General features: G+C 40.1%; 1 protein-coding gene across 1 annotated transcript in view; it reads left to right on the top strand.

The window, feature by feature from the left end:
* LOC131241475 (uncharacterized) overlaps positions 1-447 on the top strand; it is an 874-nt gene extending 427 nt beyond the window's left edge. Inside the window, exon 1 of the mRNA XM_058240263.1 lies at positions 1-447. This exon is cut by the window's left edge and continues 427 nt beyond it. Within this exon, the coding sequence (XP_058096246.1) occupies positions 1-422 (422 nt within the window). The 3' untranslated portion in view covers positions 423-447.
* The last annotated feature ends 17,653 nt before the right edge of the window (positions 448-18,100 follow it).

Here is an 18,100-nt window from a genome sequence, read left to right as displayed (position 1 = left end):
ACTGGGGTGGGATCGCAATCCTGACCGTTCTTTCGGTCAGGACTCTGGCTCTATCTGTTGCGCTGGGCTGTTCATTTTTCAGGCAACCGGGTCGCGTCGTGGATGGCCTGGTGTTGATCGGAGCGTTGATCCTGGAAGTATTGGTGGAGGGCCAGGCTAGTGGGCTGCTGGTGGTGGTGAGCCTGTGGCGCGTCGTGAGGGTGGTGGAGAGCGCTTTCGAGCTCAGCGATGAGGCTATCGAGGCCCAGATCGAGGGGATAGTGTGCCAGTTCGAGGTGATCCGAAATGAGAATGAACGGCTGTGGGAGGCGGTTGCTGAGAGAGATGAACGGATTGCGGAGCTTGAGGAAGAGCTGGCTCGGCGAGGGGATGGTTGCTTACACGGGCACCATCTGATGTCTCAGTCTTTGGTGGAAAATTAGTAGAGTAGTATAAGACTCTTATCAGGTGGGCGATATAGATTTAGATCCGACTATTAGATTATCCAAATTGATTGATTGAGTGAGTCTGGCTACCGCTGTGATAATTGTAAATAGGTTTTGGGCGGGATACTAGAACAGTGATCTCTACATGCGGTTATTAAGCCAGATTACCTACAAAGATCTTTTAATAATTTTTCAAAAATTTGACCGCACTAGCCTTGAAGTATGGTCAAATTCCCTAAATAGATTCAACCCTCCAAATATTCTAAAGGTGGCCTTCTAACAAGCTTGGAAAAATCTTTTGGATGAAAATGCCAATGTGTCCTTAGTTCAGTAGTTTTATTGTCTTTGAGTGAATAAGAAGTTACATCATATTTAATGCTGAGAGGGTCCTTACTCTTACTTCGGTGGTAGACTCTCAGGAGTTTCAACAATTGGTCAAGGGTTCGAGTACCCATAGGTGGTGAAATCCCACTACGGCGTGAGTGTGTGGGTGTGTTTAAAAAATATATATTTAATGCTGAGAAAGTGATGCCGACAGAAACCTTTTTTGGGCGTGGGCAAGGCCTAACTCTTGGCGCTCACATTGATGTATGTGTATAATCCATGCCATCCATCCTTTTTACCATGTCATTTTAGGGCTAGGGCTCAAATATCAACTTGATCTAGTGCTCGTGTAGGCCACATAATAGAAGATAATGGTGACACGAGCACCACTATTGAAATTTTTTATGCTCACTGTGATGTTTGTTAGAAGTAGACACTGCCTAAGTCAGGACTTTTTGACCCCACGGCGAGCTGGTCGACAAGGTAGACAGAACGAATCATCCTATTGTGGGCCTCAACTCATATTATTTGAAAATAATCAAGTTATTAATTACATCAACCTGACAACCATGACCCTTACTACAATACAACCACGACCCTTACCACATTACAACCATGACCTTTACCATGTTATATGGGGTCGTGGTTGTCCTGTTATATGGGTCATAGTTGTCATGTTATGTGGCTCGTAGTTGTTTTGTTATATGGGTTGCAGTTGTCAAGTTATATGGGTTGAAGTTGTATGGGTCGTAGTTGTCATGTTATATGGGTCGCAATTGTCCTGTTATATGGGTCGCAATTGTCATGTTATATGGGTCGCAGTTGTCCTATTATATGGGTTGCAGTTGTCCTGTTATATGGGTTGAAGTTGTATGGATCGCAATTGTCATGTTATATGGGTCACAGTTTTCCTGTTATATGGGTCGCAGTTGTATGGATCGCAGTTGTCCTATTATATGGGTCGCAGTTATCTTATTATATGGGTCGTGGTTGTCATGGGTCGTAGTTATCATGTTATATGGGTTGTGGTTGTAATGTGACGTGCGAAGTTCATAAGGGTCGAGGTTGCCATGTGACGTAGATCCCACCTTAATGTATATGTTTAATCTACACTGTTCACACCTTCTCCATATTATTTTAGGCTATAAGCCAAAAAATGAGAGAGGTCTGAGTCCCGAGTGGACCACACTGAGGGAAATAAAGTCCCATTGATGGAACTTTCTAAGGCTTATCGTTGTGTATGTATGTGATGGAATTACCTAACATTGGACTCCTTTGGTCCAAAAAGAGCAGGCTAACATAATAGATGGAAAGAATTATCCACTCGTGGACCGCACATAGAAGAAAATAAAAACACATAAAAAAAAGAAAGAAAAAGAAAAAGAAAAGAAAGTGTCATGTTATGTGGGTCTTGATTGTCATGTTAGATGGGTTGTAGTTGTCCTGTTATATGGGTGCAATTGTCCTGTTAAATGGGTCGTAGTCGTATGGGGCGTAGTTGTCCTATTATATGGATCGCAGTTGTCCCGTTATATGGGTCGCAGTTGTTTGTTATATGGGTCATAGTTGTCCTATTATATGGGTCATAGTTGTCCTGTTATACGGGTTGTAGTTGTCCTGTTATATGGGTCATAGTTGTCATGTTTTATGGGTCGTAGTTGTCATGGGTCTTAGTTGTCATGTTTTATGGGTCGTAGTTGTCATGGGTCTTAGTTGTCATGTTATATGGGTCGTAGTTGTCATGTTATATGTTCGCTTCCTTTACTACCAAATGAAAGGCTATTTATTGGTATCATATCCTAAGGCCCATAATGGGATGATCTGTTCCGTTCACTTTTTCGGCCAGCTCGTCGTGGGCCCAAAAAGTTCTAACTTGGCTAGTGTTCACTTCTAACATACATCACAGTGAGCCTGGAAAGTTTCAACAGTGGGTGCCATTGTCACCATTATTTTATATTATGTTGCCCACACGAGCTCTGGATCAGGTTGATATTTGGGCCCTAGCCTTAAAATGACATGACAAGAAGGATGGGCGGCATGGATTATACACATACATCAATGTGGGCCCCACGAGTTGGGCCTTGCTCACGTCCAAAAAATGTTTCCATCCACATTACTTTCTTAGCATTAAATATGATGTAACTTTTTATTTACTCAAAAACCGTACAACTACTGAACCAAGGATAAGGGCATTTTGGTCCAAAAGATTTTCTAAAGCTTGCCAGAAGGCCACTTTCGGAATATTTGGACGGTTGACTTTCTTTAGGGAATTTGACCATACATCAAGGCTAGTATGGTCAATTTTCCTAATTTTTCCTATAAATACATGTTTTGGTCCCCTCACTAACACAACAGAGAAAACCTTAGTCTCATTGAAGGTTCCCCAAAGGGTGAGAGGTACATAAGATCAAGATTCCTGTCGGTGACATCCAGGCATCAGAAATATCTTCCTAATCATGTACGCTTTCAGATTATGGTATTGAATCTTCATTATTGATGTATAGATAATTCGTCAATTCGACAATACAGATCAACAATCCAATTATAACAAGTAGACCATTGTTTTGGGGCGCTTTTCATTCTTGGTTGCTTTGGATTTGTTTGGTTGGGACTAAAATCTACTACAACACCTATATGGGTGGGGCCCACCATGATGTATATATGAAATCCAATCCTTCCATCAGGTGAAAAACCTATGCATAAGAAATGTCAAATCTTTTAAAAACCTGATCAGATGGGACATACCATTGAGAACAATGTGGAATTGACCCTAAAAAAATCTAAGATCACGTACTGTGGCCCACCTGAATTTTGGATGAAGATGATCTTTGGATAGTCACTTCATCATGGTGATAACACCTGTTGAGCAGTTTTGGTGAAAGATATAAATCATGATGGCCCCACAAACAATTCTGTAGTTTGGATTCCATCCCATTGTTCCTTTTGGCGTGGCCCACCTGAGAGGTGAATCTAGCTGAATTTTGACGCTATGGAATACTAAGCGCAGATGATAGGCAGAGCCGATGTCACACAGGCAACATGTTGGGTTCAAAGTGATTGGGTGTTTTACCCACTGCCTATAACAGGTGTAGTGGATTCCGGTTCGTTTGGGATACGCTTTAAAATCATTTAGCTGGATATTATCGACTGGTGCGACAGGTGTTGTCAGTTCAATTTGCATAAACTCGGTGAGACGGCCTATATTTCACACACGTGCACTGCATTTGCTCCTGTGCAAGACCAAGTTGGTTTTTGAGGGACGCGGATTGGCTATTGACCCTCTCACCAGCTAATGGCTAGTCGGTGATATGTGTGCCCATCATGCTATATGTGTTTCATCAGCGCTGCTCATCCGTTTTTCCAGTGGTAGATCCAAATCTCAAGTGGACCACATCATAGGAAACAGTGTTGATTGAATGCCCACCATTAAGAACTTTTTGGGGGCACAAAGGTTCAACAGTGGGCTGAGGAGGTTTTTAATTCATTCAATCAGTACTATCGTTTTCATGTGGTGTGGACCACTTGGGATTTAGATTGCCTCATTTTTGGCATCAAGCCCTTAAAATGATTTGGAAAAAAATGACAATGTTTTAGAAAATTTGATATTTTGAAAAATTATGAGGTTAAAAAAATCAGAGTTTGAAAAAAAAATTGAAAAGTTTTTTAAAAATTGTGATTTTGAAAAGTAAACTTATAAAGTTTGAAAAAAAAAAAAACAATGTTTGAGAAAAGTTGAGATTTTAAAAAACTGATACTTTAGAAAACCCATATTATAGCTATAATAGAAGTGTAATTATAAGAATAACTTAGAATGATGAGATTGATCAAATTCTATGATCAGGCCATCTTAAACTTGATTTGAACTGTCATAAGTTTGGAATGTAGTAGTTAGGATAGAGAACAAAATTCAGCCCAATGTAACCTTAAACGAATCAGATCCATCCAAAACACTTTTTTTAATGGGCATGATAATTTTTTCTAGATCTAGACAAATGTTGGACAATCTGATTGATCTAGATTGAAGAGTAAATGACTTCAGATGTTTATATTAAATTTCACTCAAATATGACTGATGGATTGCAAGATATGGCTCATCATATTCTTGATCAATTTTATCTGGCCAATATCTTCTCATCTGAAGCCCGATCAATGTGAGTGACTAGTCAAATTGAAGCTCTTGATGAGCAGAATAGAGTGAAAGGATAAGATTTTCAATCAAAGATATGGTAATTTTTTAGCTCTAATCCATCGCTTAACTGCTATAAGTTATTTGAGTAAGAGCTTAATAGGTGTTGCCCTACTGTGGGGCCTACCTTGATGATGCGTTTAAGATCCGGGCTGTCCATTTGTTTCTCCACCCCATTTTAAGATAAGGTATGAAGAAGTGTGAAGATCCAAGTCTTAGGTGGACCACATCATATGAAACATTGGTGTTTGAGTGACTCACCATTAAAAGTTCCAAAGAGCCCATAGTAAGGTTTTGGTAATGTTTATTTGCAATCCAACCTATTAATAATGTCAACAAGATCTGGATGAAGGGTAAGTACAAAGATCAACTTGATCTAAAAGATCTATGGCCCACAAAAAGTTTTTAATAGCCATTCATCATTGTTTCTAGTAGTGTGGTCCACATGAGGTTTGGATTTTCTTAAGGTTTTGTATTGTGTCCTAAAATGAGATTAAAAAATAGATGGACGGAATGGATATATAGAAAATACATCAAGTTGGGCCCCACATTTTAAAAAAGAAAACTGGACAAGTTTGAAAAACAATGAGATTTAAAAAAAAAGAAGAAGAGATTTTCAAAAAAAAAATCGACATTTTGAAAAAGAAAATTGAGAAGTTTGAAAAAAAAATTTAGAGAAAAAATCAAATTTAAAAAAATTGATATTTTTTAAAAAACTAAGATTCGATTTTTTATTTTTTATTTTTTAATTGAGATTTAAAAATTTAGATGTATTTATTATGTACTGTAACGCTTCGTGTTTTCAGGACCTGAGTATACGACTCGTTTCTCAAAAACCCGAGTGTTAACCTTAAAGGATGGTTAAGTTCGAGTGTGTGTGTGTGTGTGTGTGTGTGTGTGTGTGTGTATCATTAGAGTTAGCAGTTTAGCGTAGAATGGACAAACCAACATAAAGGAAAATTGCATTTACATTTAGAATATATAAGAGGTTGCCCATAATGACTCATACAAACTAATGCCTATGAAATTAATAAATATAAGATTTACGTGATTTAATACATGAGAAATATTAGAATGATTGTAAATTTAAGCCGTAAGACCGCACAACTTCCCGTAACAATACAGTAGTGCATCCCTAGCACTTGTACCCAGCTCCTCATCAGTTTAAACCTGAAAATAACTTAACCACCTGTGCTACCTGTACGGTTATATATTTGATGGATGAGTGGTCAACTCAGTGTGAATTCCCTTCAAGATTACACACCGTCGCATTAGGTAAGTATAGTTATAAAAACATAACAAAGTATATAAAACAACACATGATACTGTCTTATTAGATGCATGGATGCGTGAATGCATCATTGACCCGGGGATGCTCATCCGTTCGGGAGTTGGGCTCGTCACCCATGCAAAGGCTGACTATTAGCAAAGCATATCATGTACTGTATAACGACTGCCTATTGTACATCATGTACGTAAATCGATAGACAATGGTCTATGCCATGTATGCGTGATTAGCCAAGCCATTATTAGTCCAATTACAATTAGCTAATCTAAATAAGCTCAAGGTCACTACGGGGGGCTCGTCACCCAGCGTAGGCCGACAGCTCGGGCATAGTGTCCCATGACCACCATCTCTGGCTCATGAGGCTACCACCTTAAGATGTTTAATGGAACCCATCGATTAGTAGCCAATCATATTTAGTGTATGGGGCTTGCCATCGCATAGTTACACAAAATAAAACATCGAACCCATATAGGAAAAATATCAAAACAAAGCCGCATAGGGCGAATATCAAAGCTAAGCCATATAGAGCAATTATCAAAACTAAGCCACATAGGGCCACTATCAAAACCATGCGATAAAAGACCACTTAGACACGACAACCCCTAGATGGCGAGCCCACATCAATAATCAATTTAAACTACTACTCAATAACCACTAAGTCGAAGGTCCATTATAATCACAACCAGTCGAGTTACATTCAAAGTATGGGTGTACATTTATAAATGGGGGTTTCCCACTGATGTACTAGTTTAAGTCTTATAAGCAATGCACAAGTAATTCGCAAGCATGAAATAAATATGCAGGATAAATATTGAGTATGTAATTTAACAATTCAATTCCAACAATTAACACATGTGATTATAAAATGAAGATATAAATTATCAATCGAAATTAAAATAAAAACTATCACTTAAGCTAATGGGAAAATGGAAAGCTCAAGGGAAAGAAATCATCACCTGATGAACCAAATCACCTTTTAGTGTCGCTAAGTGCTTGCGCCCATAGAATTTAATCATACCACAAACATGAACTTGTACAATTAGATTCAAGTTCTACAAACTACCTAGGTTTAAGATCATAGCCTAGGGCTTGGATTTACTTTATTTTTAGGGTTTTGATATAGAATTAGGTTTTCATCTTAAAGTTTAGTTAAATGCTTAGATTCTAGGATTTGAATCCTAAATTATTATTATTATTATTATTATTATTGTACAATGGGTCAATAATATTAATAATAGGAGTATTAATCCATTAATATTAATAATGATGGTTCATAAGTTCATATTTGAATGTACCGACATTATCCAATATTCTTATTATGACTAATAATCTTTTAAATAATACAAGTAATAATAATGGAATCTTTACTAACGATAATACAATAAGGACTAATGTTAATAATTATGCTAATAAGTATTATACTAATTCCATAAGGAAAACGATAAATATTTTCTAAAACTAATAATCATAACTATCGATAATGAATATAGTCATGATAATAGATACTATGATGTACCATGAATTATGAAATTCTACACTTAGATCTAAACCTAACACACTATCTATAGTTAGAATCATAACTTATGGTTTAGATTACTTAGACTTAGGGTTTTATCCATTAATCTAATCTTAGACTTTGGTTTAGAGTTAAAACCTAATTCATATAATTAATTTATAATAATATTAGAATGAAGTAAAATAAATAATAACTACCTATTAATACTAACAACGCTAATCTTATTATCAATATCCTACAATGACAAAATAGGGATAGCATGATAATGTTAATGTCTAATATCTATAAAAACTAATACTAGTAAAAATAACCTACCAATGGTTAGCCACATTTAATAATTGCAATGATTATAGTAACACTAATGATGATAATAAATACTACGATCTACTATTAATGATGATCTTTGAGAGTGATAATTAAACTACTACTGTTTGATAAATACAATCTTTGTTTATAATAGCTAGTTAATAGCATAAATAATCTACCAATGTTCTAATTAGAATTTCAATGCAATGTTTGAGAGGAAGCGAACCTAAAGTTGATTTGACTTGAATCAACTTAGTTCAATATGATAACACCCTCGTTCTCACTCATCTCCTCTTCTTGCTACTGGAGGCATCCAACAATGGCCATCCTGACCCAACTCAGGTGAGTCAAGTCGACTCGTCAGTAACACAACCAATGTGTGGCCCAACAACTCGGTTGGGCCGAGTTGGTGCAACGAACTGCACTCTCTCCTCTCCTCCTTCTCCTTTCTTTCTTCCTTTTCTTCTCTCTGGCTGGAGAAAGGGTCCCGAAATCAGACCCATCCTAACTCAGCCCACCCTCGTGACTCACTGAGTTAGGTTGGGGCAGCCGCACCACCCCTACTCTCTCTTTCTCTTTCTCCTTCTATCTTCTCCTCCTCTTCTTCCTGCTTCTCTTCTCTCCCTAGACTTCCCAAGAGTTTGGACTGGACAAACTCATGCCCAACTTAGATGGATAGTAGCCCAACTCGCATGACTCAGACCAGCGACTTGGCTCGGCTCGAGTTGGTGTAAGTTCGGTTGCACTCCTCACAACTCTCTCTCCCTCCCTTCTTCTCATTTCTCTTCCTCTCCTCATTTCTTTCACCTATTGTAGGTCTAGCGGGGCCACTAGACGACTTAACAGCTCGGTGAGGGACGACCCAGTCGACATCTCGCGATGGAGGAGAAAGGTGTCATTAATGGCAGATTCTCTCCCATTGTTTCTTTCTTCATTCCGTCAGCATGGGAGTGTTTTTAGGGGTATAACAGAGCTAGGTGAATGGACGGAATGGAGCTCGGACGCTGTTTGGTTGGTGGGTTCAGAAGGAGAAGAAAATGACTGATTTTTCTTTCTCTTTGAGTTGCTGTGAGGAAGGGGGAACCCTAACTCGAGGATACCTCTCTCATGAGGCTTTCCCTAACATTTCCAAGTCGCTGGATTGAGAGAGGATGGTTGGGATTCCATCTACATCTCCTAGCTTTCCCTCTAACGATTTCTTCTTCCTCTTCTTCTTCTCTCTCTCTCTCTCTCTCTCTCTCTTTTTCTTTTATTCACACAACTGGATCTGCTGGCATTGGACGGCTGAGATTTTCCTCTAAGGGACGATTAAGATGTAAGGAGGGAGAGCTCACGCAGATCGCCAAGCTGGCGTGAGAACAGTTTCCATTTTCAGAAACGGTGTGTTTGTAGGCTTCCCTTACGTCGAGGATTGTGTGTCCACATGTACCGGAAACTTGTTGTAACAGTTGGGTTTTGGTCGAGCCCACTGTATGAATCCAATGGATGGTTCGGATCGTGAAGGTGGGGGCCAGATGGTGGGCCGTGATAAAAAATCGTGGACGTCTGTCCGTCCTCTGCCAATCTAGAGAGAGAGAGAGAGAGAGAGAGAGAGAGAGAGAAATTCTCTTTTTTGAGAGCACTCGGGTCAGCGGTTGCTTGACTGAGCCCTTCGGTCTGGTGCATAGCGAGTGCACCACCCTCGGTGCACATGCATCGCATGTGTGGGGTCCACCATGATGTTCAGGTGAAATCCACCCCGCCCATTCGATCTTAGGGGTTCCTAATTAGGCCCTAGATTGAAGATCAGGGAGATCTAAGGCCTAGGTGGGACCCACAACTGGATTTGGGTGATATTGGTGGGTTTCCATTAATCCAACGGTCGGATAATTTCCAATCTGACCATCAACGGTCAGAGGGTCCTAATGGGTCCTTTGTATGTTCAATACTTGTTAACATCCAAATGACCATATTAAATTTTAATTTTCATTGTTATTATATATATATATATATTTATATCATAGTCATGTTGTGGGTCCCACTCTTAGGTTATTAGGACCATCCATCTTATGCTTTTATATTATTAAATATTTAATTATTATTATTATCTTTATATTATTTTTTATATGTGCATACATATATATTGTATCTATTGATTGTTTATTAATAATATTATTATTATCTTGTATGACTTGCCTTTGATTAAAGTCGTTAATGGGTTGAATCGTGTCATAGTGGGCCATGTGTCCAATCCCAGACACCTCTACTGCTCAAGCAATTTTACAGTCGATTTTACAAGCCAATGGTCAAATTAGGGAAATCGGACGTTGGATTGATCAACGAACGTTGTGAGACCCGTATCCTAGACCGTACCATTTCTTAGGCTTCCGCAGTCTTCCTGATTGAATTCTTGTAACCTTCGACCTTTACCCGACATTTGTGCGCGATCCTAATCTGAGTCCTATTAACCTGAGTCGACTTAACTCGAGATTTGCACCCTAGCGACTGCGCCATCGCCGTGGTTCCAATACTGCGTCTCACGCACCGAGGCAATACCCTGACCAGGAGATGTGGGCCCGCATTCAGTTTGAGAAAATGCCGCGCATTTGCAATCTAATGAGAATCTCTACAACATGTCCCATCAATCAAGTGCACATCAATTGCCTCATGTCAAGTACAAGAGCAACCCCAAAGTCAACTCTCTCTCTTACACACCTTTACATGTCAAGTACATAGCCATCACCCATCACCCACTCACCCATCCCTCTCTCTCTTTACTTCCCATCCTCTCTCTCTCTCTCTCTCTCATTCCTTCACTTTCAAGCAAACCCCATGAGAGTCCAAACAGTCCAAGTAAGAGCTTCCATGAGAGAGAGCTTTGTGTGTGGCCCACCTTCTTACCTCCCATCTCCACCATCGAGGGACCATCTCAACCGTTGGAATTATTTACTTGGAGCTTTAGAACCTACAGGCGGAAGAAGGAATATGAGATTTAATGGTGGGTGTTTTATGATTTAATTTTTTTATGGTTTGAAGGCCCACATATGGTGGGACCCATCTTGATCTATGTATTGCAACCATGGAGGACTCATAGTGGCGGGGTCCCTTCATTACCATCCGATCTCTCCTTTTTCTCTTTCTTTCTCTCTTTTCCTTTTTGTATGGTAATGATGATGATGAAGTGTGTGGCCTACCATAATGTTTATATCCATGCCATCCACCGGTGGACCCCATCCATGTGGGACACACCATGATGTTTGTATGTCATCCCAACCGTCCATCTAGGACGTGGCCCACCCCACACGTGTGGGTGGGGCCCTCCTTGATGTATTTATCCACCCTGATCCATAGCTCAAGTGGCAGAATGAGTGAATGATATCTCATTTCAACATTGACGGTGGAGTGGCTAACAATGAGGTGTGTGCTAACAATGAGGTGTGGCTAACGGTGGAGTGGCTAACAGTGAGGTGTGAACGGACAGTGGGGTCCATGGGCCCACCCACGTCATCCACCCATCTAAATGGGCCACACCGTGATGCGTGTGGGGCATCCACCGTCCCTGGATGGTGGGACCCACCCTACGTGTGGGGCTACCCATGATGTATGTGTATGTCCAGGCCGTCCAGGGCTTGGACATTGTATATTTATTAAATGTAATATTATATTAAAATAATATATGATATGATATATTATATATTATATTATAATGTAATATAATATTATATATTTAATATATATGTTGTGGTGGGCCCTACGTGGGACCCACCTCTGCTTCTTTTAAAAAGCAGCAAAGGCTGCATGTTAGTATATAATATAATATTAATATATTATATTTCATATATATGTTGTGGTGGGCCCTATGTGGGACCCACCTTTGCCCTCTTAAATGCAGAAAAGCTGCACTACAGTAGCTAAGGATTTTATATATTATATATATATATTATTGTGTATATATACATATATATGAGGGTGGGCCTTACGTGGGACCCACCTCTGCCTCTTTAAGCAGCAAATGTTGCTCATACAGCAACTATGTAGTTGCTCTCTCTCTTAAATGTCAGCTAGTTCTGCAGGTCCCAATGATGTATGTGCTTTATCTCCACCGTCCACTGTTTGGACGGTGGGACCCACCATGATGCATGTGTTGTATCCAACTGTCCAACCATTTGAGATATCATTTTACAGCATGAGTAAAAGAATGGGTCAGATCTAAAGCCCAAGCGGACCCCCACCATTGAAAATTAATGGGGATAGTGACATCCGTCGTTCAACTTCTAAGGGCTACAGTAGTTTCCAATTAAGTTGATATTTGTTTTCACTTCATCTATCTCTGTGTTAACTTATGAATAGGTGGGATCTCAAAAATACATAAGGGTGGGCCTGATTTGATATACATGAGGCCCATTAGCGTGGCCCGATTTGATATACATGAGGCCCATCAGTGCGGCCTATTTGATATACATGAAGCCCAATGGTGCGGCCCATCATGATGTATTTTGGCCCGTGGGTGGGGCCCACCCTTTTGTCTTGTTAGGCCCGTGTAATGAGGCCCACTTGATAAATGAGGCCTAGTATTGAGGCCGTGCAATGAGGCCCATATGATATATTTAAGGCCCAGGTGCAAGGCCCACCTATTGTGTATTTGCGGCCCGATGTGATGTATGTTGGTCCATGTGACGAGGTCGATGTAATGTAAATGAGGCCCATCGTGATTATATGTGAGACCATGGACCCACTATATGTTTGGCCCTGTGTAGGCCACTCCTTGGGAGCAATGTTGGTTAGATGTCCACATTGATGGGCATGATGGTTGGATGTCCACATTGTGACATTCCCTTAGGCATTGTTAGGCCCATTCTCATCATTCTCTTGTGGGTTAACCCAAATAAGTGCGCCCTATTCACCATAGATGGATGGATCTGTGCTATCGGATTTGATATAACCACGGCCGAGGGCCAATCTTTATATTATGGTTGATCAATTGTTTATCTATTGACCCCGCCTTGTTTATATGCCAATTGTATAGGCTGATTCTGAAGTCGAGGCCAAGTATCGGAGCCGATTCTAATTTGTCGAGGCCGATTGTATAGGTCGATTCCGATTATTGAGGCCGAGTATCGAGGCCGATTTCAATTTGTCAAGAGCGATTGTATAGGCCGATTTCGATTTGTCAAGGCCGATTGTATAGGCCGATTCCGATTGTCGAGGTCGAGTGTCAAGGTTGATTCCGAGTGTCGATTTCGATTGTTGAGGCCGATTTCGATTATTGAGGCCGAGTATCGAAGCTGATTCCAATTGTCGAGGCTGATTTCGATTGTTGAGGCTGAGTATCGAGGTCGATTTCGAGTGCCGATTCCGATTGTTGAGGCCGATTTCGATTTGTCGAGGCCAATTGTGTAGGCCTGATTTTGATTGTCAAGGCCGAATATCGAGGCCGATTCCAATTGTCGAGGCTGATTCCGAGTGTCGATTCCGATTATTAAAGCCGATTTCGATTGTCGAAGCCTTTTTAGGTCCATTATGACCAATTTTGATTTGTCGAGGCCGATGGTATAAGACGATTTCAATTGCTGAGGCTGATTGTCAAGACCTATGTGATGTATATGTGACCCGTAGTTGAGGCCCATTGTGATGTGTATTCGGCCTGTGTGATGTATAAATGGCCTGTATTTGAGGCCCATTGTGATGTGTATTTAGCCCGTGTTTAAGGCCCAATGTGATGTATATGAGGCCTATGTGATGAGGCCCATTGTAATGCATTTGAGGGCTAGGTGATGGAGCCCATTGTGATGTATGTTAGGCCCATGTGAAAGGCCCATCGTGATGTGTATTAAGCTCTTGAGTGAGGCCCATGGAGTTGTCTTTCAGGCCCTTTGTGAGGCCATGGGTTCACTATATGTTTGACCTTATGTGGGCCACCCCTTAGGGGTAATGTTGGTTAAATGTCCACATTGTCGAGGCCAAATGTCAATGCCGATTATTAAGGCCTGTTATTGATACTGATTATGAGTATGTGACAACATAACATCGCAATACATGCCCATACGCATCATCTGCATGTTTGTTATGAGAAGTGGTTGACCATTGCATATGCCATAGGGCAGGTTGTTCATGGGGCTCCCTGATAGGTGGAGTTGCCCCACATGAGCGCATGGTATGTGCAAGATTGATGTATGATTAGACTGTGTGACTCATGTATCTCGCATTTGTGTGACATGACCACCGTACGCCCTAACGACATTAGGGCTGTAGCCTCCATAGGTATTTCATGGATGCCCAAATGGGACACCAAAAATCTGTTCTACATGGGGTACTATAGATATCCGTAGGTGAAAGTTCTTAAACCCTCTTGGTTTAAGAGGTTGCTCCAACGTTTAGACCAAGTGGATGCATGAGCGCATGAGGGCTGTATACCGTTAGGCTGCATCTCCCATTGTGTCGTGGTCTGTTGGAAGGGGGTACGACCTTACCTGCTCGAGAGGAGGGGGCAATGCTAGGGTAAGTTTGACCAGCTCGAGGAATGGGTTCGCTATTGATGAGCCGGGCCTTATATTGGTAGGCAGATAGTAAGGTCTCTTCCACTCACCTTGTTGCGTGCGATGGGGCGACAATCTGGTTTGGAGTGTAATAGACCCCGGTGATTTCTCAGAGAGGAACAGTACTAATATGTGGACTTATTGAGTAGGAGTTGCATACTCATGTATTCATTTCATTCATTATCCACTCGGGCTGGTGGTGCGTAACTAATTGTTACGTACCTTTGCATGGCCAGGATTTTAGTTGGGCACGCGACTAACCTAAGACCAGGAGTTTACCATGTTGAGTCTATCTATTCAAATTTAGGTATGAGACTAGTTTGGATAGAAGATCCTTGTAATGGAACCCGTAGCTTGCGATACTGCGTACTATCATCCCGACTTCACTCCAGCTTAGTTATTTCATTCGCACTGCATATTGCATTGCATTCGCAGTATTTAGCATTTTGGGTTACTATATTTCTACATTTATATGACCTAGATAAGGCTGATGGTATTAGTTACTCTTCCGAATTGCATATTGTATTGCATCCTCAATATCTGATATCTGGTTCATTATGTTTCCGCATTACATAGCCGATTTACATTACTTTCTCAGTATATGACATTGGCTTGCTATGTCTTTTCATCGCATATCTTAGATGAGGTTGATGATGTTTTTATGGACTTGAAGTATTTTCGCTTACTCTGATGTCATATGATTCATGCCAGTAATTCTGATATTGTATGATTAAGGCATTGTATTGAATACTTAACACTTATCTTGTGAACATACTTACACCACCCTCTAAGCTTTCTATAAGCTTATGCACGATAGATGCGTGTAGGTGACGATATGACGCAGTCGAGCTGGGGCAGGAGCATGTAGCAGAGTTTCTGGTTATTTTAATTATATGCATGTATTTCCTTTTCAGTATTGTACTCAAATGATTATATTAGTGGATATGTGGTGACGATGTTGTTCTTATGATTTGGATATACTTATGATTATGCTTCTTATGAGATAAATTCATGTTGAAAATCCTCCTTGTAGGATCCCAGGATTGGAACCTAGCATATGGGCGCTGGGAGTCAAGAATGGGGTACTACGGAGGCTGCCGGCACCGGATTCGGCGATCGGGATTCCTGTGAATCCAATTTCTGGGTTTGGGGTGTGACAAACGTTGTGATTGATCTATAGTTTATTTAAGGAGTCCTAGTGAAAATGTATGGTCCGTCTTGAATAACATCTGGATCTTTAACTATTAAGGAGATTAATACCCAAAAGTAAGCCCTATAATTACGTGATGGCCCACCTTAAGGATCAATCTAATGGGAAGCTTGATTTATAGGTGAATTCCACTCCCAACGGTCAGATGACTTAATATATGGATGAAGATTGTACTAGTCGGTCAAGATGAATAGATTGTGAGCCACTAGATGTGACGCATAAGGTGATCAGTCACGTGTGTCTCCACGCATGTGCGGACTAATTTAGATCTTCATGGTAACACCCGAGTACTAAAACGTACGGGGTGTTACATGTATCTACCCCGATCCATCCGCTTTTCCATATCATTTTAGAATATTATCCCAAAAATGAAGTGGATCTAATTATCTGGTGTGTGGACCATACCATTAAAAAGTGGTGATTGATTGTCCTACCATTTGGAAAAAAAAGGTTTTATTGTCACCCCTATTGTGGGGCCACCTTGATGATGTATTTTTTTTATCCATGCCGTCCATTTGTTCTCTAACTCATTTTAGGATAGGATACTAAAAATTGTACAAATTCAAATCTAAGGTCGACCACACCATAGGAAACATTTTTATTGAATGCCTCACCATTAAAAATTCTAAATGGCCCATCATAAGGTTTTAGTAATGTTTATTTGTAATCCAACCTATTGATAATGTTAAGAAGATCTAGATGAGGGGAAATTAGAAAGATCAAATTGATTAAATACTTTTGTGGCCCACAAAAGGTTTTTAATGGACAATCATCATTGTTTCTATTGGTATGGTGCACTTGTGATTTGGATTTGATCAATTTTTGGGATCAGTTTCTAAAATATAATGGAAAAACATATGGACCATGTGGATATACAAAAAATATATCAAGGTGGCCCTACACGATTAGGGTAACACCCACCAAGGACCTACTTGGGTAACAATTAATCCATTCCCCATTCTAATTTTGTTAGGGCCTAATGAGGAAAAGAGAAAGGATATAGATTAATAGGTTGAAAGAAGGATAGTTTGAGAGAGAGAGAGAGAGAGAGAGAGAGAGAGAGAGAGTTAGGATAATCCAAGCCGTCCGAAGGACGATGGGGCTTAATCTGATTGTGCATCTGTCATCGTAAGTGCAAGGATGGAGTTTTCCCCCTTTTTCCTTATTTTGTTTCATTTTTATGCGCCCACAAGGGGTAGGACTGACCTTGATATGTGTTTGATGTGGTTAGATTTATGTGGTGGACCTAATAGTGGCAGGGGCCGACTCGATGGCCAGATCCCTCTTCTTTTCTTCTTTCCCTTTTACATTCTCTTTCTCTATGCTTCAATGGATTGTAGTGGGGCCTACAAGTGAGCCATGCTATAAAACAATGTGCCTTGCAAGCTATTACAACATAGACCATCTTGTGTGGCCCATCGTGATATTTTTTTTTTCTATCCAACTTATTGATTAGATCACATGGATATGGATGAATGAAAACACCAAATCATCTTGGTTCGAAGCTCATTGGGCCCATCATAAGCTAACCAACCTGATAGGGGGAGTGGATTGTTGTTGATGTCTCAAATCTGTCGGTAATAGGGTCTGTCGATGTCATCGAGTAGATGTTGATGCCGTTGACAAATGCTCGATCTCATTAAGAAAATTTGAAAAATCCATGTTGGTTGCTGGACTGTTTTAGAGGTGTTACTCAATATCATCGAAGGAGTTTGATGCCATCGACAAGTCTTCGAGGGATGTCAATGCCATTGAAGGTCCCATCGAAGATGCGCACAAAATTGGTAAGTATATAAGTTGTTTCCTATTCCACTTGTGATATTATATATGTAATGTCCTGGGTTTTTGTGGCCCAAGTGTATACTCGTGCCTGAGAATTCCGAGTGTTAATAATGTAAAAATTGGATACTTCAAAATCACACCTTATTTTTTATTTTTTAATTTTTATTTTATTTTATTTTTTTCATTTAGATCACATCTAGTTACATTCACGAAGGTAACCATTCATGAGAGTAAAATTAATTGTATTTATTATTCCATTAGAGTAAAAGAATTCAACAAATCATCACATGCCCTATCAATGGGAGCTTATTACATTATCAAAGTTTGCAGCAAGAAATAAATAAAACTAATCGGGCACTATTTTTCTTCTCTATTCGAACCCATTTTCCATAGAACGGTTGTCGTCCGTTATATCAACCTGAAATTTACCTACAACATCTACATGGTTGGAGATGGTCAATGCCATACTCATAGTGGTGATTGTTCTTTAAAGTTTACAATGATTCAAGTGATTCATAAGAATAACATAAGGGTTTTGATACATCTCA

Source organism: Magnolia sinica, chromosome 3, assembly GCF_029962835.1.
Source record: "Magnolia sinica isolate HGM2019 chromosome 3, MsV1, whole genome shotgun sequence".
Lineage (NCBI taxonomy): Eukaryota > Viridiplantae > Streptophyta > Magnoliopsida > Magnoliales > Magnoliaceae > Magnolia > Magnolia sinica.
The sequence above is the reverse complement of the archived record's forward strand: the minus strand, read 5'-3'. Positions and strand labels throughout refer to the sequence as shown.